This window comes from Phyllostomus hastatus, unplaced genomic scaffold (genome assembly GCF_019186645.2).
Source record: "Phyllostomus hastatus isolate PE091 unplaced genomic scaffold, TTU_PhHast_1.1 phas_contig_196, whole genome shotgun sequence".
Taxonomy (NCBI): domain Eukaryota; kingdom Metazoa; phylum Chordata; class Mammalia; order Chiroptera; family Phyllostomidae; genus Phyllostomus; species Phyllostomus hastatus.
Window position 1 is genome coordinate 41,689,814 of NW_025333709.1, and position 27,169 is coordinate 41,716,982.

The following is a 27,169-nucleotide window of genomic DNA, read 5'->3' on the forward strand; positions in this document are numbered from 1 at the left end:
TGCTCTCACATGCATTGTAGGCCTCCTCCTTTCATCCGTTTGCCAGTTTTGCCATAGTATCTATTCCAGATATTAATTTAATATTTATTTAACAAATATTAAATAAGCACCTTCCAGTGCTAGGCACTATTTTTATTTTTATGAATTGGCTATGACCAAGACTCACAGTTGGATCTTGCAATTTAGAAGGAGAAGTAGACCTCCAACAAATAATTATAACCTCCATTTCTAGCAACAGAAAAATCTAAATAATTTTTAAAAAATTTCCAACTAAGACAACCAGAAATGCTAGAAAAAATAATACATTCCATTTGAAATACAAGGCTGAGCTCACATGAAAGTATGAGAAATCTTGGAAGACTGAAAATAAGGAACAACATGAATATTATGTGGTAAACCCTAGAATATGCAAGGCTTGAGTTTCAGCATTTACATACACACTGAATATGAGGCTTTGGGTTAGTGCAAAATAGGGAGATGGGCATGAGTTTTAAAATAAAGTCAGAATTTTTAATGAACTAAATCCTTAGGGAAAACATGGATTAGACAGAAACAATTCTTCTCATCATCTCATTAAAAACAAATAAATAAGGGAGATTATCTGTCTCAGAGCTTTAGGTCTAGGTGGAAAAAAAGAAGGTTCTCCTGAGTATTCATAACCACCACCCTGGCTGCCTTCAAGTTCTGGATTTGCATTTATACTACATACATGGTCCCAGAAACTTTGAGCTATGAAACTATTTAGAAAAGACAAAATTCAGACAGCATCTCATCTAGCAACTAGAAGGGCACTCCAACGGGTTATACGAAATGGAAAACTTTAAAGGTAGAAGGGTTGGGGAGGGAGCTATGACAAAAGAGAAGAGTTATTTTTAGATCATGAAGTCTTTTATGGGAGGGTGGAGGAAATTGTTAGGGTTTTTATCATGCAGATTGCCTTTTCTTCCTGTGGAGGGGAGAATGGAGTAGGACCACATGACAGATTACCTAACTGGTGTTTAACTAGGAAATCTCAAACTGGTTGATAAAGTTTACATTTCTGGGAGAGGTTGAAACTGCAATTCCCTCAGGTATTTTTTAAAAAATAATTATTATTGATTTTAGAGAGAGAGAGAGGGAAAGAGAGTGAAACATTGATTTTGTTGTTCCACTTATTTGTGCATTCATTGGTTGATTCTCATATGTGCCCTGACTAAGAATCAAACCCACAACCTTGGCATAGCAGGATGATGTCCTAGCCAAGTGAAGAACCTGGCCAGCACCTAGATCAGGTAGTAAATCTAGGTTTGGGATCATGGGTTTTTAGCATGAGTGATGCCATTTTGGACCTGTGGTTTTCTCTTCAACATAATTAACCTAAAAGTGGTCCATGTTCTGCTGATCTTCCTACAATGTCCGATAGAAGCAATCTTCTGAAGGTTATATAAAATCCAGGCTGTGTAGAATCCCAGTTATAAAGTGGGATTAAAGAAAAGCATATAATCCCATTGGCAAAAAAAAAAAATTATTAGCTGGAATAAGCAGAACAAGAAGAGCATCCTCAAAAACAGATAGATAAGTATATTTGAAATGGTTAATGACATAAAAGGGGGATCATAAATATGAAAAAAGTATAGGACATTATCAAAGCAGACCAGGCAGATTCTCTAAAGACTCAAATAGAGCTTGCAGATAAGAAAGCGTAGTCATAACGTTTGTAATGGAAACACAGTGAATGGGTTACACAGAATAGTAGGTGAAGCTGAAGAGAAATCAGTTAACTGAAAGATAGAGATGAAGAAATCACATGAAACGTTAACACAGACAAAGAGATGAAAAAAAATACAGTCTCAGAGACAGGAGAAAGCTCAATGCTTCCCTAATGTAGTGCTAAAGAAGAGCACAGAAAAATAAAGGAGCAGCCATATTACAACAGATAATGAGAATTACCTAGAACTGATGAAGATGCAAAGCCTCAGATCACAATGACACTAAAGTACACTAAATAAAAGAAGCCCCACGTACAAATACATTCTAATGAAACTGAACTCCAAAAACAGATGGACAGATTTCAAACAACAGAGAAAAACTAGCCAAATAGAATGCAGTACTTCTAAACTACTGAAAGAAAAGAAAATGAAAAAACTCAAGAAGGCAAGATGGTAGGAAAAACAATAGAAAAAGCAAGATAAAGAACACAACATAATATGGAAGAAATAAATACAAATGTAACATCCTTCACAATAAACGTAAATTGACTAGACTCTCTAGTTAAAGGCAAAGATAGTCAAAATATGTTAGAAAATGTAATCCAGCTTTCTTCTTAAGGATATATAATTTTGAAAATAAAAGTGTGGAAAAGAATTACTGAAAAATAACCACAAGAAAGTCAATGTAGCCACAATTGTATCAGGCATAAGAGACATTAAGATAAAAAAAACATTGATTAGGGATAAAAAGAATTAATACCTTGTTAAAAGAAATAATTCATGAAGAAAATACAATAATTCTAAACATATAGGTACTTGATAATATGTCCTCAAAATATATTGTACAAGGAGAAACAGACAAATCTATAGTGGTAGATTTTATTTGAATGACATAATTATTAAGCATAAGTGAAAGCAACAAAACTGATTATCCAGAAACTGACAATATATCACAGAATTGGTATTGAAAATCTAAAAAAAATGACTCATATGGAAGAATTATATTCAATCTCTCTCATACACAAAGCACCTGAATATGAGCAACAAAACCTAAAACCTACAAGAAAATATTGGAAAATGTGTTTCTATACATGGAGAGAAAGAATTTCTTAAATAAGACATTTTACAACTGATTTTCCACAAAAAAATCCATAAACAAAATATAAAGATATGCTATAGACAGGGAGAATATATTTGCAACTTAGAAAGCGACAGATGATTGGTACCTACTATAAATACAGAACTTCTATAAATCAATAAGGAAAAGAATAACAATAGAAAAAATGGAAACAATGAATATGCAGTTCAAAGAAGAGGGATCCTTAGTGAATGATGTAAATAGATGCTCAAATAGGGCTAAGTGTTTTATATATAAAACACTTAGTTTTGATCTTCATAATACCCCTATCAAAGAGACATGTCACTTCCTCTTGAGAATTGCGAATAAAAGTAGGCTTTTCAAGGGAAATTATCTCCTTATTTGTTGGCTTTCTGTACCTCAAATTCTCCATTAACAGGGAATTCGAGGTACAGAAAGGAGAAAAGGTATGTGCGTGTGTGTATTTCAGTCAGGGAAATAGTTTATATGGAGGCCTTGGGGTTAGGGAGAGTGAAGAACTGAAAGAAGTGTGGTGGTGAGTGAAGAACAGAAAGATGGTACAAGGAAGTCAGATAAAGGGAGATTTAGTATTTTTATACACATACATGTAAATAAGTAAAATGTCTTTAGGAGACATATACATATACATAGACATAGACATACATATATATATCAAGAATGCATATATCTCTGATACATGTATAACATAGAGCGAGGAAAGACAGGAATTAAAGATGACTCATATTTCTTTCTTCAGCAACTAGGTTGCAGTTTTTGCTATTAACAGAGGTAAGCAACACTAGAAGAGTAACATTTGGTGGGGGCAGATGATAGGTTCAGGTCTGGACAAGTTAAAGTTGAGTTGTCTGTAAGATATACACACGATGATATCAAGTAGATGGCTGTGTATGAAAATAAAGTTCCAGAGGTACAGCTTTGAGAATAATCCGCATATAGGTGGCAGTGAAGCCACTGAATGGAAAGAAGGAACACTGAGAAGATGAGAGGCCTGTAGCACAGTTTGATATTCAATAACATTTGGAGAATGTACAGAGAAGGAATGAGAACTAGCAAAGAAAATGGAGTAAGTGGAGAGGTAAGAGAAAGATCAGGGATGTGTAGGTTTATGGAAACCACAGGATGGTACTATTTCAAGGAGGATTGAAAGTCCAACAGTGCCACATACTGTTGAGAAATCCAAAGAGAGGACTGATATGATTTCTTTGGAGTTTGTTATTTGGATTTATTGTTCAACTGGGCAAGAACAATTAGCATTTTGTGGTGGGGTCAGAGCTGGGATTGCAGGGGATTAAGTGGTAAGGGGGAAGTGAATAAACGATGAGCAAACACAGACAGCTCCCTGCAGTCCCGCATGTTGTGAGACTAGCAGCTAGTACAGTGACTTTCACAAGAAGGTACTGAGGCGAATGTGCAATGAAGTGCATTTTGGAAAATTCTTTTTTCATGGATTCTTTCAACTCCTCTAACACCTCAACAAAACTTATCTGACCAGATCTCTATTCTGCTGGGTACTTATTAGGTGACTACAGAAAATGAGAAAAATTAATTTTATTGTGGTGTTAGTATTTGAGAAAGAATTAAATAATTCCGTTTTTCTTTCAAAGAACTTTTGCATACTAGTTGGAGGATTGAACAATGTGGATATTTGAGGTTTTGTGGTAGTGTCAGTAAGGGGTGACCATTTTAGTTGTGATTGCTTGTTTTATCACCTTACGTGAACAGGTAAAAAATCAACTAAGGAAGGAAGGGCAAATAGCTAGTATGTATGCTGCTACTCCCTCTCTTATTAGTTCATGGCAGACATGCTTGGTTTTGCCACAGCATTCTTCTTGTGACAGTGTTCCAGGCACACAAAAACCCAAACCACCTTTGATGTTGGTTAGAGTTTTCCGATCTTGGATTCATATGCCCAGGACCACAGCACTGCACAACTCCAGAGGGCCCTATTTACAGAGACTGCATTGTGAGGGGTATCCACTGGGTTTGTACAATAGGACAGCTCTGTTGCTGCACCTACACCCAAATCTCTCCTTCCTTTCCTCCTTTTTCTACCGAGAATTAAATGTGGTTATTTCTATTAATAGGTAAATAGGTCATATCTGGCATGTTTTATTTTTGTTTTGGTATTGTTTTAAAAGCTGCCCATGATACTATTTTCAAAATATTGCAATGAACTGTGTGGCTGTTTCATTCATTACCCATGCTGTGAACAAAAGTCAAATGGACATCCAGTTTACATATCTTTTGTATAGTTCCACTCACCTCAGTTTGACAACATGAGCTCTGATGAACTGGTTTCTTAAATCCGATTCTTTGAATATTGTAGTAATCTGTAGAAAGAAATGGGGGGGGGGGAAGCCTCTCTGTAATTACAGTTCTTCCTCTCCTTAGTCATTTCTCCCAAATGTTGCTAAGTGGGACTTATTAGTGAGAATTAGGGACTGGAGGTATTAGTTCAGCTCAGTTTAGTTTAATTGCATTTCTAAACATATGGGACTGATTTAGGCAGTTTAGGTAAACTTTTGATGAGGCGCTTCTCTTCATCTATTACACACAGACAATAGTGGACAGGATGGTCTTCGCTAGAAACCATTCTAAATACACCAGGTGTTTCATTCATTGAGAGCCCATTTTGTGTGATTTGATGGCTTTTCCTAGGGGGTGAGGTCAGAACCAAGCCAACATTAGGGAAGTCCACATACAACTTACATTTTGTAATCCTTTAGCAACTTTTATTAAAAGGGTAAAACCAGCTTAAAATGTATAGCAACAGAGATCTTGAAGAAAATGAGGAAAGCAGTCATGGGAAGTCTTTTCCTTGCTATTTCTGATCAGTGTCTGAGCATCAAAGGATTTTTATCATCAGTTGGTAATTTCCTGACCTGACATTAGCTATTTCCCTGAATCATTGCTCAGATCCAGCAAGGAAGGGCCTCTTTAGGTATAAGGTTTAGTTTTACAATAAACTAGGAGTGATTCTGGGACTAGAACAGTTACCCCAAGTTACAGGATCAGATGTAATAAGTTTTCATAATAGGGAGTGGATTCCATTAAATTGTAGTGTGAGGTTGCTCCAAGGTGGAGGTGGAATGCAAAGATGAAGGTAGGGAAATTAGGTAGCATGCTGAGTGTTATACTAAGAGAGGTTGGGAAGCCAATTCTCGAAATTGTAAAGTTTATACAATCTCTATTCCACTATAGTGTATTACTCTTTTCAACCAGTTGTTTGACAAAATGATAACTTTTTTTCCTAGAGAGGCCTTGAACATTTTTAGTAATAATGAGACTATTTTATCAAAATAATTCATGTTCCTTTTAAAATAACTCCTGAGAAGCATATTGCTTTACCTAAATTATTGCTTCTCCTGGTAATATGGCTCTAGCCCAGAGTAGAAGAGTGTCAGTTCTGACATTACCTCTCTGTTCATTTACTTGTTTGCTACTGTCCTTGCATATTAGGGTTATCCTTTCCATGTTTTAAAATTTGTGTTATGTGCAATTCTTATTGATTTTGATTTGGGGGATATTTATTGAATATTGATTGATTTTGGGGAGGTCTAGTTTACTTTGAGAACTAGATAATATAGCTTTTAAATCCAGTGGAAACAGCAGATCACCGAAATCTTCTAGAGCAGGTAAATGTGTGCTGGAGTCAGTCCTATCTAGTGTTACTACCCTCTGGCTCTTCCCTCAATATATCCTCACATGCGTGCATGACCAGCCAGCTGACATACAACCAAACAAGGTGCCAGTGTCAATCCATTTGTTAATTAGTAACAAAAAACTTAAGTTTCTTTCTTTCCAATTTTAAAATTCTTTAAGGGGAAAATAGCTGTAGAGTGGTGTTTGTGTATTTTCTTTCATCACTCCAATAAATTATTGTGAATCCCTCCCTGGGGTGAAAACCTTTACTTTGCAGACCACTGTGAGCTCCATCCTGACTGCAGTGTCTTTACTTTGTGTCCCTAGGACTTAGCACAAGAATCAACAAATAGAATTTATCATTTATGTATTCATTCAACAAATATTTAAATGTCAAGTATGTGCCAAATTCTCTTTTAGGCATCAAGTGACAATCAATGCTTGACAGATTAATTTTACCAAAAAGCCCTGATAGTATAAGTGATATGGTAATATGAAATTCAAATTGATACTGCTTTCTTTCTCTTCCTGTGTCCCAGTTTTTTTATGTTAATTCCATTATGTGTGTTTTGGGGAAAGTTGCCATTGTTTGCAGAATCTATTGCAATACCACCCCTGACACCAAATGAATGTTTCAATGGTTCAGCTGATCCCAGAATGAATCCTAATTGAAATTTCTTCTTTTATTTCAAGAGACCCATTCAAGCAGCATTTATACTTTTGATACATGCATTTTGCAAACAGGTGCTTCCATTATTTCTAAATGGCTTCGTTCAGTTATCAGTCTCTCAACAGCAGTTACTAAGCACTTCTTGTGCTTCACTCCCCTTGTATCAAGTACTGGGACACAATGGTGAGGGAAAATGAACAATCCTTGCCCTCATGGAGCTTACATCTAATGGGGGAAGACAGGCACAAATAAAATTATCATCCCCATTTAAGTAAGATGTGGTAAGTACCATTAGAGAGAGGAATTAGATCCAGTCCATGAAATTAGAGAAGCTTCCTAAAGGAAATTCTTAAAGAGCTGCTATCTTCAGGAAGAAGCAGAATTAGCTGGCTGAAGAGGCAGGAAAACCTCGCAAGTGGAGGAATGGCACATGCAAAGTCCTGCAGTGGGAACAGACAGGTTGTGTTTAAGGAATAAAAGAAGGCCAGTGCAAGTATGTAGCATAGAGAGCAAAGAGGCTAGGGTGATAGGAAAGGCCAGACGATGCAGCATTTGGTCTTTATCATAAATAATGGGAGTCTCTGAAGTGTTTTAAACAAGAGGAAAATATAATCAGATTTGCTGTTTGAGAACAGTATCTCTTGATGCATATGGATAATCAGTTTTAGGGAAGAAATAATGCAAATTAGTTATAGTGCTATTTTAGTACTCCAGAATAGAGGTGATCTCTTGGAAGGGCATGGTGGTAGCACAGACAGAGAGGAATGAATTTGAGGCAAATCTGGGGGTTAAAACTTACAAGACTTGGTAAGGAACTTGATATTTGGAGTGATAGAAAGTAAGGATGGAAAGGATGAATTCTGTTTTTGATCTGCAAAACTGGATAAATGGTATTATCATTAATGGGACTAGGATTGCTGGAAGAAGGCTGGGATGGTGTGAGAAGATCATGGGTTGGGTTTGGGGACATGATGTATTTGAGATTTTTTTTAAAGATTTTATTTATTTTTAGAGAGAGAAGGGAGGGAGATAGAGAGAGAGAGAGAGAGAAACATCAATGTGTGGTTGCTGGGGGTTATGGCCTGCAACCCAGGCATGTACCCTGGCTGGGAATCAAACCTGGGACACTTTGGTTCCCAGCCCGCGCTCAATCCACTGAGCTACGCCAGCCAGGGCTTGAGATTTTTAAAAACAGTAGAGATGTCAAGCTGACAATTGGGTGAAAGGTATGAAGTACAAAAGAAAAGCCTGGGCTGGAGAGAGAGTGAGTCATTAGTATATAAATTTGGTTGAACTCAGATCACGAGTGAGATCATCTACAGATAGAGAACAGTGTGAGAGGAGAGGAGGGTGTAGGTCAAAGCCTCGTGTTAGTTTTAACATGTATAGGCAGTGTAGGGGAGGGTGAGTCTGTAAAGTATACAAAGGAGGGGCCAGAGAGGCCGGATAAAACAAACAGGTGAATGGATGGTATGAATATATCTTACGGAGATCACAAAAATCACACTTTTTGAGTTAGAAAGTACTAGAAAAACATTTAGCCCAACAACTTTGTTTTACTGATCAGTAAACTGAGAACCATAAAGAAGTGAATTGCTTTATATAATAGAAGGTTCTAGGACTATTTCACTGCTTATTAAGTAATTCGATGTTGTCTGTGGGACAAGGATACTGATGGCACACGTGGTGCCATTGGGAAACAGTATGGTTCTTGGATTTGCGGTCAGCAGGCCTTGGTTTGAATTCTGGTTCTACCACTTTCCAGTTGACTGGTCTTTGACAGTTATTAATCTCACAGCCTGTGCTTACCTGGCTATAAAAATGATTTATTAATTTATATGGCTCTTATGAATTGAAAGTTAAATAATATATGTGAAAGTGCTATGTAAACTGTAAACATCATATTAAAGTATTATTCATGTAATATTTTAAATGTTTAAAATGTTTTTACAGAAGGGTAAATAAGATTAGGACAGTCACACATCAGAAGAATTTCAAGGGAGATCTTGCTCTGTCAGGTGTTTAAATATATTATAAAGCCATAGTACTATAAACAGTGTGGTACTGGTGCAGGTGAGGTTAATCATTCAAAAAGAGTAGACTACAGAGAAAATGAAAGGAAGAATTTAGCATATGATAAAGGTAGCATAACAAATAAATCAATTGCACTCTTTAACATACAGTTTTGGTGTCAGTAGGAAAAAGATGGATCTCTACCTTACTATAAAATAAGTTCCAGATGAATCAAAGATAAAATTATGAAAACTGAAATAATAAAAGTACAAAAAGAAAGTGTGAGTGAATATATTAGAATATTTGGAGTGGAGAAAGACATTTTTTACTAGCACAAAAGTAAGAAATAGTAAAGGATCAATAATTTACTATGTAAAAATATTAAATCTACTGGGCATAAAAAACCCTACATTACATACAAGACTGAAAGTTAAATTGCATATCAGGGAAATACATGCAACATGAATGACAGGTAAATTTTAATATTCAAATAAGGTTTTCCCCCCAAGATTATATAAAAAAGAAAAATGCTCCATGCAATAAGAAAATGGGCATGGTCATGACCAAAATATTCAAAAATAAAATCATGAAAATGACCTACTAATATATGAAGACAGGTTAAATCTTACTAGTAATCAAATAAATGCAAATCAAAATAATGAGATGTTACTTTTTACTTATGGCAACAATTAAAAAGTTTACAATGCCTGGGGTTAATGCTGTGGAGAAATAAGCACCCTTGTATATACTTACATACTACTGGTGAGAGGCATTTCTGGAGTGCAATCTAGATATTAAGATAAATCTTTAAAATGCATAGACCACACTATATTGGTCTAAAAAAGTGCTTGAATAAACAAGTACATGTGGAAATAAACAAATGGAAGAATTTTAAATATTTTTCAAATATTCAAAGCATAACTCTCTACTCCTTTATTCTTAATGTGTGACCTGCCCTGAACATAGTGTCTTTCTTCCAAAGAGTCTGGTGTGGAAAAGGGGGAGAGCAACTTTAGAGTAGAAATCTGACATACACTACTTCAGCCAGGTGACCAAGGTCAATAGCAATGAGTCATATTAATAGTTTGTATCCTCTTCATATTATGTAATGAAAATGACACTGCTTCTCCATGGTCTTCCTCCCTAAGCTCATAACCCTGCTCTAACCATGAGAAAATAGCAGAAAAATCCCAATTATGGACATTCTATAAAATATCTGGTCAGTACTCCTCAAAGCTGTCAAAGTTATCAAAAACAAGGAAAATCTCAGAATTGTCATAGTTTACAGGAGCCTGAGGAGACAAGACAACTAAATGGAATGTGGTATTCTAGATGGGATCAAGGAACAGAGAAGTACATTGAGTAAAAACTAAGGAAATTGAATAAGATAAGGCATTGATTAAGGTAGGGTATCAATACTGGCTCAATCATGTTAACAAATGCGCTATTGTATGTATGATGTTAATAGAGAAACATGGGTGTGATGTATAAGACATCTCCATATTACCTTTACAGCTTTTCTGTAAATCTAAAATGCTTCTACAATAAAATCTTCAATAAAAACAAAGAAAAGATTTAAAAATCTTGAGAAAAAAACATAGGTCCCATACTCTGAGAATTCTACTTCTGGGAAAATATCCCCAAAATATAATCATGTGAATGTGTGATGGTGTATAAACAAGGCTGTTCATCAGAATGTTGAATATAATAGTGAAAAGCTGGGAAAAATTTAAAATTTTGTCAATAAAGAAATGGTTATATAAAATATTATACATCTGCACACTATAATACTGCTTAGTTATTTAAAATAGTATATTTCTAAATTTATTGATCTTAACATATTTTTGGGAGACAAGTAGATAAATGAGCATATATAGTCTGATTTTGTTGACAGATAATTATATGTGCCTCAGCATGTACCATGTATTCAGTTTTCACAGAAAGATACCTGGAACATCAAAATGTTAACAGTGGATATATCCGCGTGTTGAGATTTTGTGCATATTTCTTCCTTCTTTATATTTCTTAAATACACTGAACTTTCTATGTTTGTATATTATCTTTATAACAAGAGTCAGTACTGAAAATACTTTTGTTTTAATAACAAGGTTTATACATACATTTTGATTTACTTTAAAGAACATTTTTGATAAGAATAACAAGCTTGATTAGGGAACATTAATAATTTTTATACTTAATAATTTAAAAAATCTTTACCGAAGTATATGCCCCTCATCCAAGGATATGCTTTTTTAAAAACTGATTTGTGAGAGAGAGGAAAGAAGAGAGAGAGAGAGAATAGAATAGAGGAGGGAGGAGGGAGAAGGAAGGAAGGGAGAGGGGTGTGTTGGGAGAGGAGAGAGAGAAACTTCAATTGGTTGCTTCAGATACAGACCCTGACTGGGAGATCTAACCTGCCACTCAGTCTGTGCCCTGACCAGGGCTCAAAAGGGCAACCTTGTTGTATGTGATTATGCTCCAACCAACTGAGACACATGGAAAGGGCATACATTCTTAGGATTCTTAAAAACTGTAAGGGTAAGTAAGCAACTTGGAGACTAGTCAACTCTGACTCTGCAGGGCTGAAGGCGAGACCCTGGTTTGTGGTGATAAACAAATGCTAAGCATCCATTTGTGAGGTTTTTCGGTGGGCAGTCTATGGGCCTCTTTTAGTGAAAGTCCCAGCTCCCTTTGCACAATTTCTATGTCTATCATTGAGCCAATGTGTGCTGTTGGCCAAACTATGTTGTTATGGAAAGGCAAACATGTCTTCTAACACCGGCCTCCTGTGTGTTTTGTTGGGTAAGGAAAAAAGAACTAAAGCCAAATGAAAATGATTTTAAAAATCTGTCTCAAGGAGAGCATAATAAATGCTCAACTTGAACAAACAATAGGCTTCCAGTCTTGAAGTCATGATCACATAAAATATGTGTTTAGTTGTGACCCTTCTAATACTTTTCATTCATGACTTAAGAAAATGTGAATCAGAACAAGTATACCAGCAGATTAACTTGGAAAAAGCACAAAGAAGCACATCTTCCATCATTCAAGGTAAGAAAATATGCAGAGCATCTAACAATTGCAAAATTTTCAAAAATATTAGGTCTGTTATTTTTTTTATGATGGAATACAGAATAAAGACAAATATTGACTTACCACAGATTCAATTCTTCCACTCAAAGTCCTATATTGCTGCGTAGCTGGTGAATTTAACTGATCACTATAGTTAACATTTAGGATTTGAAAGCTGCTATGGTAAAAGTAAGATTTTTTATCTGTAAAACAAAGAAAAAGCAGAATCAGTCTTGCATTACTAAGTACTTTAATCTTTAATTTATTTAGGATTATGGGAGGCTATTATATGTGATTAAATTATTTTGGTTCCTTAAAAGAGAAAATACTCACAACTTAATATAAATGTATCTATAATAAAATTATTTTCTTTCACTTTTAAAAAAGATTGGCAAAACTGTGACTGTGAAAAATGTATGAAAATTAGAACAGTATTACTTGAGACATTAAATTGTTTAGAAGTATCATAATTTTCATTCTACTATATTTTGGGAAGATTTATAATTATAAGTTTATTAAAAATATTAATGAATATCTATAAAATGCTATTATTTGTCATCAAGGAATTACCTGAAGTAATTATAAATAGTTTTAAAAATTATTTCAAATAATTTTCTCATTAGAGGAATTGGTGACTTGCCATTAATTTTCTGGACTAAGCTAGAAAATAAATCTTCTGATATCTAATCTGGTTGTCCATTGTGAAATATTTCCATCGAAAAGTGTCTTTCAGATTACCTATTTGCCTGTCTGAAGGGGATAAAAATCTCTAAAACATACTGTATACACCTTAGAGACATCGTGCATGTGAACATAACCTAATCTGTCTCAGAAAAAATCTCTGCTTCCTTTTGGTCATTCATATATATATAATTTATGCAGAGAAATATCACAATGGCAGGAAGGAGTTGTAGAGCCTGAGGGAAGGGTAGTGTAGTCTTTGTGGCAGAAAGACAAAGTCTCTCTAGGTCCACAAGTGGTCACTGGGATACACTTTGAAAAGGAGTTACCTCCATTTGTGTTTAAGTATGACAATAAAGTGCCATTTAGAGTGAACGTAGCCTGGCTGGTGTAGCTCAGTGGGTTGAGTGTGGGCCTGCGAACCAAAGGGTCACTAGTGCAATTCCCAGTTGGGACATATGCCTGGGTTGTGGGCCAGGTCTCCACTAGGGGGATTGTGAGAGGCAGCCACACACTGATATTTCTCTCCCTTTCTTTCTCCTTCTCTCCCCCTCTCTCTAAAAACAAAATAAATAAGATGTTTTTTTTAAAAGAGTGAAAATACAATAATTCAATCAGAAACTTTATGTTTCTTTTGCCTACCTATATAATTCACCTTAAACATATTTGACCCCAGGTGACTTGATAGCAAAATCTAATCAAAAGCAAAATTTAGCCACGACTTTTAATTAGATTGGCTAAAAAGATTATTCCTAGTTACTTGCTTTTTCTAATATTGGCAATTGCATTGAACCATTGGGAGTTTTCCAACCTCTGCACAATTAAGCATTTTTGCCCATTTGCACTAGTGCACACAATACACTGTATTCTCTCACTCTCCACACTCATGCACTCCCACACACCTACACACAAATACCCATGCATGTTTTAAAGGATTTAACAGAATTATAGCTGAAATTAAAAAATAACCTCAAAGTATATTTTTAAGTGAAGAATGCAGATTATAGCATATCTTATCTAGTGAAATTTGACACATCTTATTTATCTACATTAAGACACCTGAAAGAATATTCTCTGAGATATTAGGGAATCTTGTTTATGAATGAGTAAGGTATATGTATTCTTTATATTATTTGTTTCTTGTCCACGTTTCCTATATTTTTGTGAGGTAATAATGAAAAAATTAAACAAAATAAAGAAAACAAATTAAAAAAATAGATTTCTTTTTAAGGTGTTTTTACCCTTTCTTCTACTTAATCGTAAATTCATCTCCTATTATAATTGTTCTGCTACTAAAACTGTGTTTTCAGGAGACAGATTATCAATTAACAAGTACTTAGGCACATTCAAATTTTAGGGTTGAAACTTAATGTTCTTTAAAAAATATTTCATTTTTATAATTTTATCAAGTTATTAAATAGAAAAGAAAATCATGGTGTTGATGAAAAACAAAATAGGCAAATCTAGTAGCAGAAAACTATAAAGAGATATTTTTCTTTGGCTAGACTACTCCTCCCTTGGGTAATAATGTTTATGATACTAAAAAAAGGCTAAAAGATAGATGAGAAAGAAACTTAGATTGAGGGAAAATATAGAAACAAACATATACTTAGGAATATCTAAAAATATAATTGTTTTATATGTAATAGAGATAAAAGTGATGACTAAAAACAGCAAATATTTTTTATATTAGTTTCTAGTGTACAGCATAGTGGTTAGATAATTACATAATTTAGAAAGTGATCTCCCTGATAATTCCAGTACCCACCTGGCACCACACATAGTTATACAATATATTGACTACACATCCTATGCTTAACTTTACATCCCCGTGACTATTTTGTAACTACCAATTTGTACTCAATCCCTTCATCTTGTTTTCCTCAGACCCCCAACCCTCTCCTATCTGGCAACCATCAAGTTGTTCTACGTATCTATGATTCTATTTCTGTTTTATTTGTTCATTTATTTTGCTCTTTGTTCTTTGAATCATTCCAAGTATGAGTCAAATGATATGGTATTTGTCTTTATCTAACTTATTCACTTAGCATAATGTTCTCCAGATCCAACCATTTTGTCACAAATGATTAGATTTCAAGGAATGCCAAACTTTTAATCTGAATGTATATTTAGTTATTCAGTCTGAAAAGTGGCACTTTTAACCTTCTGGTACTTACCAAAAGCTAAAAAGTGGACCAGTAGAGCTATCACCACTGCCAGGATCACCACCCCTGCAACAACAGCAAAAAACACCACGTAGGGATTCTGAAATCTTGAGGTCAGTGATACTCGTGCTGGTCTTTGAAAAAGAGAAAAACATCAGTGCTACTCATTTAGAAGCCATTATTTCCGTGCTCATGATCATTTTCTGCCCTCCTAAGTCTCTTGGCTTGCACATGGTTCTATTTACAAAAAAATCAAATGATTCTTGATAGGAATTTAGTTCTGGAAATAAACCTGACCTGGACAACATTCTCTTTAATGGTTTTCCTTTCAAAAAATTTTCAGCATTTTGTCGACATTTAGGTAGTGTGATAGAAGCATAAGGAAATTTGATCTTTGGTTTGCAATTACTTTCCCTTCTTCTGGAATTGATGAAATTCTCAAGAATAATAATCAATTTTTCTCTGTTTTGTTATAACCTCTTCCAGGACCCTATTTGGACACTTACTGTAGTAAGTCCCCTCATGTGGGCACCATCCCCAGGACTGTACAGAAGAGAGATCATTTTGAGTGGTGAGAGGGGTGGAGGGAATCAGAACGAAAGCATTTTTTCACTGTGATATTATCCATATTATAAAAATGAGGATGTGGCCAGAAGCTGAGGGCTGAGACCCAGGAGAGCAGCAAGCACCTGAAATAAATGAGAACCGTACCACCAGCAGAGGGTGTGTGACTTGTCCTTTATTCTTAGGAACTTGCCAGTTACAGTGTGAGGCAACAGATTTATAACAATACAGTATCTGGAATTGTATTAAGCATACAGCTCAGAAACTATCTTTTACAGTGCTTCTCCCACTACATACACACCCTACTGGGGAGGTAGTCAGAAGAGCTGAGTATGAATTTGTGTTCAATTGGAGATCATATTGTCATTCATCTGAGACTTTCTTTATTTTAAATATTAGAATAATGATACCTGCTTCACAAGGCTGTTTTGAAGATTAATTAAGTCAAGTTACGTGCTATAAAGTGTATATTTCTAGTTAAATAGGTTATCTACTAGGCTGTGAACACTCTGAGAAGAAAGATGGTATTCATGCTCATGTTTTTGACACTTTGTAGGGTGCCTGACATCTATAAGTGGTTCATAAATATTTGTGATATTTATAAATATTTGCTGCATGTGTTAACTCCTGCCCATGTTTCAGATTTTAAGGCCTTAATATAGCTGATAAGCAGTTACATTTAGCCAGAATATAGTCTGACTAATTTTTTTCTATTTGTTTTCTCCACATTCTGGGATAAGTGGGAAGGGAATGCTCAGAAGTCAGAGGTTCCCGGACATTTATGTTTCCCAGCAGGGCTGCATGTGCGGTCTGGGTTCTTCCCAACTCACAGACTTCTAGAAGGGCACCCCCAGCATATAGCATGCTGCAGCTCCGGGACCAGTAACAGGTCAGAATGTTACTGGAGGTGGACATAGAATTGCCAACTGTCAATTTTGTTGCATAAATACATTGAAAAACTGACCATGCTCAAACAGTATCATTTAATGAAAGGACATTTAAACATGTAAAAGTGGAAAGGACATAATCTCAGAATAATAAAAAAGGTGATGAATAATTTAGCTTTAGCTTTATGATGTCTTTTTACTCCATTGCTTTTATTTGTTTATTTTGCTCTGCTAGTGAAAATTGATATTCACTGACACTGGTCCAGAGTCCAAGGTTTAGGGGTCACTAGTGTTAATTTCCTAGCTGGAGCAAATTGGCACTTCAACATTTGTTGACTTTCGATCCTGTTAGCTCATCTGTTACTCTATGGGGTCGTTGTGCCAGTGACACACAATCACAAATGCATGGTGTTAGGCATTTGTGAGTTCCATGAATGTTAGAGGCTACCCAGCAGTGGGATAGCCAAACAGAGACGAATTTTAAGGCAGGGCTAAACCTAAAAACTTAAATAAGTTTCAGATTGATTGAGCCTCTTCCTCAACCAGGGATTGACTGTATTTCCTGAGGTGAACTGATATGTCAAGATTTATGGATGTGGAGAAAGAGGTTCCAAAAAACAAAGATAAGTTGGAGCTACAAAACCCAAAGGCTAGCATCAGCATATGCTTCAGCTTGGATGACCCTCCCCTGGGAATAACTTGAATGCCAACTTCACTTCAGTTCATAGACAACATCTTAAACTCAATGACTGAAAAGCATCATGAGATTTATGACTCAGTAAGCAAAGGGTGTGGAGCCCAAATTATCATAATCTCACAAGCCATAGTTAATTGCATGAGAATGGATTGTTCCACCCTATAGAAACTGCTGAAGAATTGTCTGCTCTTTCTCTTGCAACTTGCTCTGGAATCTATGTATGTGGCAGGTGATAAAGCTTACACCAACACAAAGTCACTTGTGGACAATATTTATTTTGTAAACTGTTAGAGAAAATACATTTCTAAACACTGCCTGAATTTTGACTCACAATGCAATGGAAATCTGTGCAAGGAAACTTTGCTTCCCTGACTGATGTGGCTCAGTTTGTTGGGTATCATTCCGCAAAGCAAAGAGTTGCAGGTTCCATTCCCCACCAGGGCACATAGGAGAGGCAATTGGTGGGTGTTTATCTCTCACATTGATGTTTCTCTCCCTTTCTTTTTCCCTCCCTCCCCTCTCTCTAAAAATAAATTTTAAAAAATCTTTAAAAAAAAGGCTTTGCTGTTAAAGCAGTGTCCTGATTAGTGAGCTTTTTAATGCTTACATTTAAACAGCAAAACAAACACTCATTGTAATATGTTTAACCAGCTTTCCTCTCTTTCTCTCTTTCATTGACTTGGAGGTTACATGAGTATTGGAAAAGTTATTCTATACTTTTGAGACCTGAAGTGTAAGGAATTGTAGCATATTGCCAGTCTTCATGATCATCTTATAAAATAGGTGTTAGGATCCTTGTTTTGAATATAGGGGTCAACTGTGGCTCAGAGAGTAAATAACTCCTAATTACTCAGGAATGACAGAACTGGAAATAGAGACCCGGTTGGTGTGAACCAAAGAACATATACTCCCTCCCTCACACGACAGGGATAGGAAAGATTTGGGACTCCTGTCTCTCTTGATCTCTCTTAGTGAAAGTAAAGGGAATCAACATCCATTAGGTGTTATGATTTTGTTTTACACATAGTAAGTGTGTAATAAAATAATTATTGATTTAATTTTAAATTTGAAAGTACACCTGATATTACTGTATCAAATTTATGTAAGAATACTTATTAATCTTTGTCATTGGCACATTGTTATAACTAATGTACAACTGTGGATTAATAGAGCCATTTGGTAATTTTTGGAGAACAGTGACAGGGTAATTGAAAACTGAGATATATATGTAGATTGAGATATATAAGATTTTGGACAATTTTATGTCCATTTAAATAAGATTTTAGGTATCATAGCAACAAAGATTTTGTCCACAGTCATCTTCTCCTGCTATGCATTCTTCCTTGATAATTCCATCCCATGCCATGGTTTCAGCACTCAGTAAGACATTACCTCCTAAGACAGATTTTTAGCCTAGACCAGTCTTTAAACTCCTCAACATTTTAAATTATTCATCAGACATCTAATGGATGCTCTATAACCTCCTTAAATAGCACAGTTCATCCCTGGCTGGGTGGCTCACTTGGTTGGAGCATCATCCTGTACACCAAAAGGTTGTGGGTTTGATTTCTAGTCAGGGCACATACTTAGATTGTGGATTCAATCCCCTTGGGGGCTCATACAGGAGGGAACCAATTGATGTTTCTATCTCATATCAATGTTTCTCACTCTTTTTGCCCCAGGCTGCTTCTAACATTGGTGAATGTCACTACTATCCACCTGGTACCCTAAGTCAGAGATCCAGCAATTAGCTGCACCTGCTCTCTCTTGGTTACTTTCCATATTCAGGAGGTCACTAAAGAGTCCTCATCTTACTACTTAAATCTTTTACTTTATACCTTTTATTTCTTTCTCAATCCTGGCAGTTATTACTTTTCTTAGATTATTTAAAATGCCTCTTATTGGTCTCCCTTCTTCCATTAACTAATCAGTTAATTTAAGAGACATTTGGTGGATGCCTGCAATGTTATAGGTGCTGCGAGTACAATGAAAAGAAACACAGAAATATAACAGTGCTAATGGTGATTTATTTTTAATTTGAAAGTACACTGAGAAGATAGAAAGGAATAAGATGAAGAAAATAAGAAAAAAAGTAGGGAGGTTGGAGAGAGTGTTTGAGGTGCTGAAAATTTAGGTTGAGTGGACAAGAAGTGCCATGCAGAAAAGGTGACATTTAAATGAAGACCAGAAGCAGGTGAGTGAGCAAGCCGTGAGGATACCAGGAATAATCTAGGCAGGAAGAACAGCAGGCCCTCAGCCAGGAACTCCCCAATCTGAGGAACATCAGGGGAACCAGGCCTGAAGTGGTTAGGGGAGGGGAAGGCGGGGAGGGAGGGTACCTTGGAGATAAAGTTGGAAAGATAAGAGTAGGGTGTCAGTTGGGTGAGGAGGGAGAAGATCATTTAGCACTTTTTATGCACAGACTTTGGTCTTTATTCTGAAAAGTCTTTGAGGGTTTTGAGCAAAGGAGTGACATCAGATCTATTTCTTTAACAGGTTCCCTGGGAGGTTCAGGGGAATAGTAGTCTGGGGATGGAATGGGAGGTGATTTTAAAAATTATTCAGTAATCCAGATGAGAGATGATGGAGGTTTAGACAACGGTGGTAGTGACATTGGAGGTAGTAATAAATGGTGAGTCTGGATACATTTTAAATCTAGATCATCGGGGATTTGCTGGTGGTTTGCTTTTGAGATATAGAAAAAAGAGGAATCTAGATTGAGCATAAGATTTTTGTTTCTTTCCAATCAACACTCTAAAATCCTTCAGGGGATTTTTTTTAATTTAAATCTTAGGTTCTGAAACTCTCCCCTTTCCCTGCTTCATTTGAATTTTATCTCTAGATTTTCAAGATCCTTAAGATAGCATCCAAACCTTCCATGTGGCATTTAAAGCCCATCACAATCACCTCTGCAGCTTCATCTCCTGCCACATCCCCACCTGTCCACTTATCCCCAGCCAGATGCCTGACGATCCTCATTTTATTTTTAAGATAATTCAAACATCTTTCTTTTCCCACTAGGTAGTTATCATCTTGTTCTCTCTCTGCCCCTCATCTGATCTCATAATGCCCAATGAATTTCTCTATTCTAGTCCTTATCCCTTCACGCAGGAAACAGGGAGCCCACTGACTGCACCCACATCTATCTGTAACTCGTGAAAGTGGAGGTGCATCTTGTCTGTCAGGATGTGCCCTGCCTCTAGCACAACACTCATTACTGAGTCCACACCCAGCCTTGTTATGAACAAAAATTAATGAATGAGACTGCAAAGAGGAATTTTTAAAATAATTGTACTGTAGTTTGGAGGGACTTCATATGCAATTGTATGCCATGCATTCCTGTTTTGAATACTGACAAAATATAGATAGGAGAATAATCTGTTGTGTGCTTACCATGTCTTTGGCACTGTGTTAAGTTTTTCCATATCAACTGATTTAATCTTTGTAAATGACGCTAGTTTACAGATGGTGTATTATAGGCTTAGTTACTCAGCTAGTAAATAACAGAGCTGGAATGTGAATCCGTCTCTCAAGCTTAAAGTGCAAATGTCCATATCGGATGGGAGAAGATTTCCTGTTAATTATCACATCATTATTATTAATTTCTAACACACTTACTACTTTATTGTTGATACTGAGGTGGAAAGTTCAAAAATGTTTGTATAAATCTTATACTACAGATTAATACAAACACATATACTTGGATATGTGTGTGTTTACATTATACATATACTTGGATATGTGTGTGTTTACAAACACATATACTTGGATATGTGTGTGCTTACATTATATATTGGAGTATTGGAGTTATGAAGATATGAGAATAGTTCCAAAGTGAAGGGATTTACTCTATTTTGTCAGTTTCACTAACTCTACATTGTTACTACTGGGCAAGTAGAAGAAACTATCCAAGTCAATGACTAATGTTTTAAAAAGTTGAGGAATACTTCAAACAAGGTCTTATTTGGAAGCTCAATAATAGAAAACAGATGAAAATGGAGTAGCTTTTCTGTTTGGATTTGAGATGGGAGAAAATGATCTATTTTCTGCAAATCAGTGATTCAGTCTAACACTTTCATTATATCTAAAGTTTTTTTGTTGATAAACTTGACATCAACTTAGTTGATATCAACTCAGCTTATTGACTTGATAAGGCGGCACTGCAAACGGGAAGTGACACAGGGGTTATCAGGATAGTACGACTTGACTGTGGCAGAGTCAGTGCCACAGGTTTAAGACTTCTTGAATATCTTTGTTTAATTAAATCATGCATCCTGAAAGCTGTGGGCTTATATTGATGTTAAGAATCCTGTCCTTTGTAAGTAAGCATAGGGAATATACTCAATCATATTGTAATAACTATGTACAGTGATAGGCAGGTACTGGACTTTCCCGGGTGATCACTTTGTTAGTTATCTAAATGTCTAATCACCATGTTGTACACCTGAAACTAATATAATACTGTATGCCAGCTGTATTTGGACAAAAAAGAGAATCCTGTCCTTGAATTGCAAATATTGCAACCCTTTATGTGTATTTATCTCTGTAATGCACTGCATGAATTTTTTTAATTCAGTGATTTATTTTCCAGTTTATTTTTTATCTTGGATAGCATTTACATAAGGATAGCATTTATCTTGGATACATTTAATGTATATTCTGAGAAGATAGAAATTACTTCATACTTCTGAGGATACAGAGGCTAGGTAAATGGTGAGGGATCCGCACTAGCCTATATATAATGCTTTTGTGCGAGTTAGGAAAAGAGAACTTCTCCAGGAGACAGAGACAGTTCTAATAGAGTGCTCCTTGGGCTGCATCCAACTCCACTCTGGGACAGGCAGCTTGGCACAGAGCATAGGCTCCATATCTGCTTCCCTGAGGCATCCATTTTTGTGTGTTGCACAAACTACACGACTATATATAGCAGACCTCTAATGATGTGTTGAAATTTGGAAATCTGCTACTTGTAGGGAAAGCCAATCTAGGATTCAAATTCTTCTTACAAATTTCACAAGCTGATATGAACAAATGACTAATATGTACAATATGTATGTATGTATGTATGTAATGGTTAGGTTGTGAGTTGAAGCAGGTTCATGAGAACCCACTGCCAGTGAAGTTAAGAGCATTGACTCAATTGTTTCATAGGCTAGTCACGTTTTTCCTTCCCCGGGACTCAGGCTCTTTTAGCAGGTCTAAGTCACAAAGTCAACCCCAGGAGAGGGTGTTGCCACAACAGGGCAAATCCACCTTCAGTGCTGGGAGAAAAATAAATGCCTTCCCTAATAATGCTCTATTCATACTTTGTTCAATTGGTTCTAAATGTGTAGAAATCATTTTCATATGTGGAAGTCTATGGGCATTTTCCCTCCAGGTTATTGTTATCATAGCATTTAAATCTATTTCAAGTTGATATATAGCAATTACTACCTGATTTTAAAAGATTTCACTGAGTTCTAGTAATTAAGGGTGTTTTAAACAATTATTAAAGAAGAAAGATATTGTGGAGTATGCACCATCATAGCGGACCAACTTTTAATTTATTTGGCCCCTATTCAGTTGAAAAAATAGTTCCAATTGTGTGATATATTCTTTGTTAATAATATTCATTTTACATTTATGCAAACAATAAGGCAGGTGCTAAATTTTTTCAATTAAAATGATTATGTCTCCTTTTTGGCATTTCCTTTGTTCTAATATCACTCATGTTTTTGAAATGAAGGGTCTGATATTAAAAAAAAGATTTGGTTAATTGACTTTGAACTAAGCATAGTGTTGAATTCTTGCATTGTAAAAGATATTTAAGGGGATGTGGAAAGAAAACTGGAGTTAGGAAATTTACATTGTACAGTCATCCTCGAGTGATAATTAATTGAAGACGTCTGAAGACGACTGACTGACAAAGAGTCACTTAAAGACTTAGATGCATATTTTGGCTACTGCTCTATACACTTAAAATACACTTGTTTGTAGAAGAAAGGCTGTTTTTGCTGAAACTGTACAGCTGCCCAAAGGGTGGGTTCTGGCTTCGATAGTTGAGATTATGGAGCCTTTTTAGTGGGCAAATGGGCAGAGTGGCACTATGGTAGATGGTGCCATCATCTACAAAGGTGAGCCTATGTAGGTGATTTGAAAACAACAGAATAAATGGAAATATTTCTTCTGGAACTTCATGATGCTGATATTTTAAGTATATGTCTCTACGAGCCACCGAATTCACCAAGTGATGAAAGAAATACTTCATTGACGCTATCATTGTTGAAGGATGTGTACCTAGTGCTTCAATACCAACACCTATAACAGAGAAAGTCCTGACACAGGTTGCTGCTCCCCTTGCTGATTAAGGTGGCAGGGGCGGGTGGGGCAGTGGTGGCATGTACTCTAGAGGGCAGTGTGAGTTTTGGTCTGAGGTCTATTGTAAAAAGGGTAGCTTCTGACAGAGCCTTTGAGCACAGGGTAGTTTCTAAGCAAGAAACTTTTAGCTGGAGATTTGCTTCCTTGTCCATTTCCCTCTGAATAACACCTTTTCCTTCCTGGAGGTAGTTTCAAAAACTAATTTTTCTTTCTCTTTTGCCTTTTCTTTATCCTTGCCCTTCATTTACTTTATTTCTTTACTCTTAACTAAAGGGGATCTTTATCCCTTACTGGAACAAAGACTACTTTGCTAGCTTTCTGCAAATTACAAATAAATATTCATGTGGTATAAATACAGTATTTGATATTTTATTGTCAAAATGCTTTTTGGAAAATGAGTACTTTAAATTAGTTTTTGTATCCATTGAGATGAAAACGTTTTGAAATTGACTTTCAAACATTGCAGGGGTCCAACCTACAACCTTTGGTGTACAGAACAACGCTCCAACCAAGTGAGCCACCCGGCCTGTGTTCATATCATACTTTCAAAGTAATTCAGTGGATATAGGCACCTCATAGTGGATCTGAAGATATCTGGACTATCTGAGGATTTGAAAGGAATAGTGACTACATCATGATAACATAGCCACCCAAGTTCCTGGGCCCTGTGGTAGAACTTCTTTTTTCAGAAGTCCATGAGTTGAATTTATATATAAATAGTAATCAAACAATCCAAGACAGCCAATTCTGAACCAAAGATATCTCAGAATTACCTGGAGATGTATCTAAAATTACTTAACAAAGATCTGGAATTACCTAAAATATATATATTATTAGTTTTCATTTCATTTCTCCTACCCTATTTGAATACCCCACTCTCTCAGAGCATGTGAAGAAGTTGGAAAATAGTGAAGTTGGAGATTTTTTAAATTGCATTTTTTTTTTTTTTTTGCTGATGGGAATATTCTAGCAGAGAAGGAAAATTTACAGTTTAATTCTTTCCTTGTAATATTAAACTCACACAGATGCCCTGGCTTAGAAGTAAGACGGTCAGAACAAAATGTGTCTATTTTTTTAACACCCTGGCCCATTTGAATGTGCTCTTCCCTTCCTACTGACAATTATGCCCTTTATTCATGTTGGCAGAAGGAATTGTTTCCCAGTCATGGGTCCTCCGAGGTGAATGAGGATCCATAAGTTATTTTCAAAATTTTATCAGTTTATGTACATCTATTTCATTCTGATAAAATTCCAACAAACAAACAATATTAATTGGGAGTTACATTATTCTACAAAGGAAAAATAAATCAATTATTAATAGATGCTACCTATTTAAGAGATAACATATTTTAAATTGTGATCCATAGGAACCAAAATTCCAAGGAGAGCTCTTTATAGTTGGAAAGTTTGGTTCTGATTTAATGTCATATTTCCTATAAGGATGGATCAATTTAGAAATTAGAATGATTCAAGGAATTCTGAAATTATACGTATTTTCCTTATTTGCATTGTTTACATGTCTTCTTTTTCTTTTGAATGACTTTGATATATGTATATATATTTAGCTACTTATAGGAGCCAATTTTTTAAGAATCAGAGAAATTTGTTTGTAAAATTAAAAATGTTTCAGCAAAATACATTTCACATTCTATCAAAATTACTAAAATATTACATTGTTATAAAAAGTTTGTGACTAGTGGGAAAAATATAATTCATAAGCTCACTGCTTTAATACAGCAAACATGATTGGTGTTTTATAGTCCAGTCCTCAACAGAGTTTTTAACGTGTAGCTTTTTAAAACGATAATTGATAAGTAAATACAATTTTGTGATTTGTTTTTCACATAAAATGAGCATAGATACAATACATAAATTTCTTCATAAGTTTTTACTTATTTAATGAATTTGTTATATCCACTGCATGAATATGAAATAATAGGTATTATTTTCTTTATGTATTAGAAATTGTTAATTTTTATTTATTGTTGGAAACTCATATATATTCAAACCCATGTTATTGTGCATATATTTTATTTTATTTTTTAAAATTAATTTTTAATTATAGTTGATATGTAATATTATATTATTTTCAGGTATATGGCATAGTGGTTATGCATTTATATAATTTACAAAGTGATCCCCCCAATAATTTTAGTACCCCCTCGGCCCATACATAGTTATTACAATACTGTTGACTATATTCTCTATGCTGTACTTTACATCTCCATGACTACTTCTAAGAGTGGTAGTTTGTACATCCTAATCCCCTGTACACATATTTTATTATTAAAATAATTTGAATTTTGATTGAGTTTTCTAAAGTTTTTGACATTTAAAATAAACTCAACTATACTTAACATAACCAACACATTGTCCATGCTTTTATTTATCACCCTTTTAAAATCACATCAATATCATATTTTTCTGTGTCATGAAAAAAACAAGGAACAATATGTACACTCGTAGATACACACAGACACGTCAAATTAATATTGTATAATGATTTCGAGACTGTACTATCTGACTCTAGATTATGCTACAATTTTTTTGGTGAAAGTATATAAAAATAAGTATTTGTTGACTAAAAAATCTAGGCAAATACTACTTTCTTCATAAGTATGCATAATAATTTACCCAAAAACAATACCATAAATATATAAAGTAGAAAATGTTGTTACTTTTTAAAAGAAAAACTTCAAAATTCATTGTATATTCAAATCTAGTAATGATACTATACCAGGAGTAAAAATACAGAATCCTCAAAAAATTTTTAAAACAACAAAAACATTTTTCTACTGATTTTATTTCTTAATGTTCACATATTACTTTTTGAAAAGTAAAGTATATGAAAACAAAAACACTTCCTTATTTAAAAATATGTTGTCATAATGCCAAGCCCTCTGTTTAGATCATTTCATTTTGCAAAATATTCAGTCAAGCAGCCAAGAATCTTATTTAAACAACATCAAGCATATTATCTAAAAATATCTAAGAGTGTTAATGAAGTTTCTAGGAAAGTAACTAGAAGATTGCTAGACATAGCCAAAATTTCTTAAGCTTCTGTATATTTTCATATGCTCTAAAATATAATAAAACTTATAAAACTATAGAAGCAAAAAAGACTTACCTATACATTTTAATCCTGAATAATGAAGACGTCCTTGTTTTCACCTGCTCTGAGATTTTTACTCAAATGAATGACTGTCATATATGATGTGTGATCTATGAAAGAGCTAAAGTCAAAGGAGGAAATCCCACGTGATTATAATACCTAACTTGTTAAACAAGTCTGAAGGAATCAACTTGAACCAATAGTATGACTTGTGGAACAGAATCAGAAAGGGAATTTCACAAATCAGGAAGAATTTCATTCTGGTAAATTGTGATTCAGTACCATAACAGGTGACAGGTATCTTGTGAAAGTCTGCAACTACTCCACACACTGCAGAGTGTTTACTTTTCATATAAAGATGTGACACTCTTACCCTGTTATCATATTGTCACAGACCTCATTCTTTGCCATAGTAAGCCAAGGACTGTCAGAAAATTCTTTTCTTATGTTAATGGGTAGTAGTACCTTTAAATTCTCCCCCTTTTTGAGACAAAACACTGT

At 35.1% G+C, this 27,169-nt stretch overlaps 1 protein-coding gene across 1 annotated transcript in view; it reads right to left on the reverse strand.

Annotated features, from left to right (window-relative positions):
• The window catches only part of TMPRSS11D (transmembrane serine protease 11D), a 46,423-nt gene extending 19,612 nt beyond the window's left edge, over window positions 1–26,811 (reverse strand). The window contains exons 1-4 of the mRNA XM_045833957.1: window positions 26,684–26,811; window positions 15,064–15,185; window positions 12,290–12,408; window positions 5,071–5,138 (exon numbers count right to left, since the gene is read on the reverse strand). Of these exons, the coding sequence (XP_045689913.1) occupies window positions 5,071–5,138; window positions 12,290–12,408; window positions 15,064–15,185; window positions 26,684–26,691 (317 nt within the window). The 5' untranslated portion in view covers window positions 26,692–26,811. The remainder of the gene's footprint in view (window positions 1–5,070; window positions 5,139–12,289; window positions 12,409–15,063; window positions 15,186–26,683) is intronic.
• Between the last annotated feature and the right edge of the window lie 358 nt (window positions 26,812–27,169).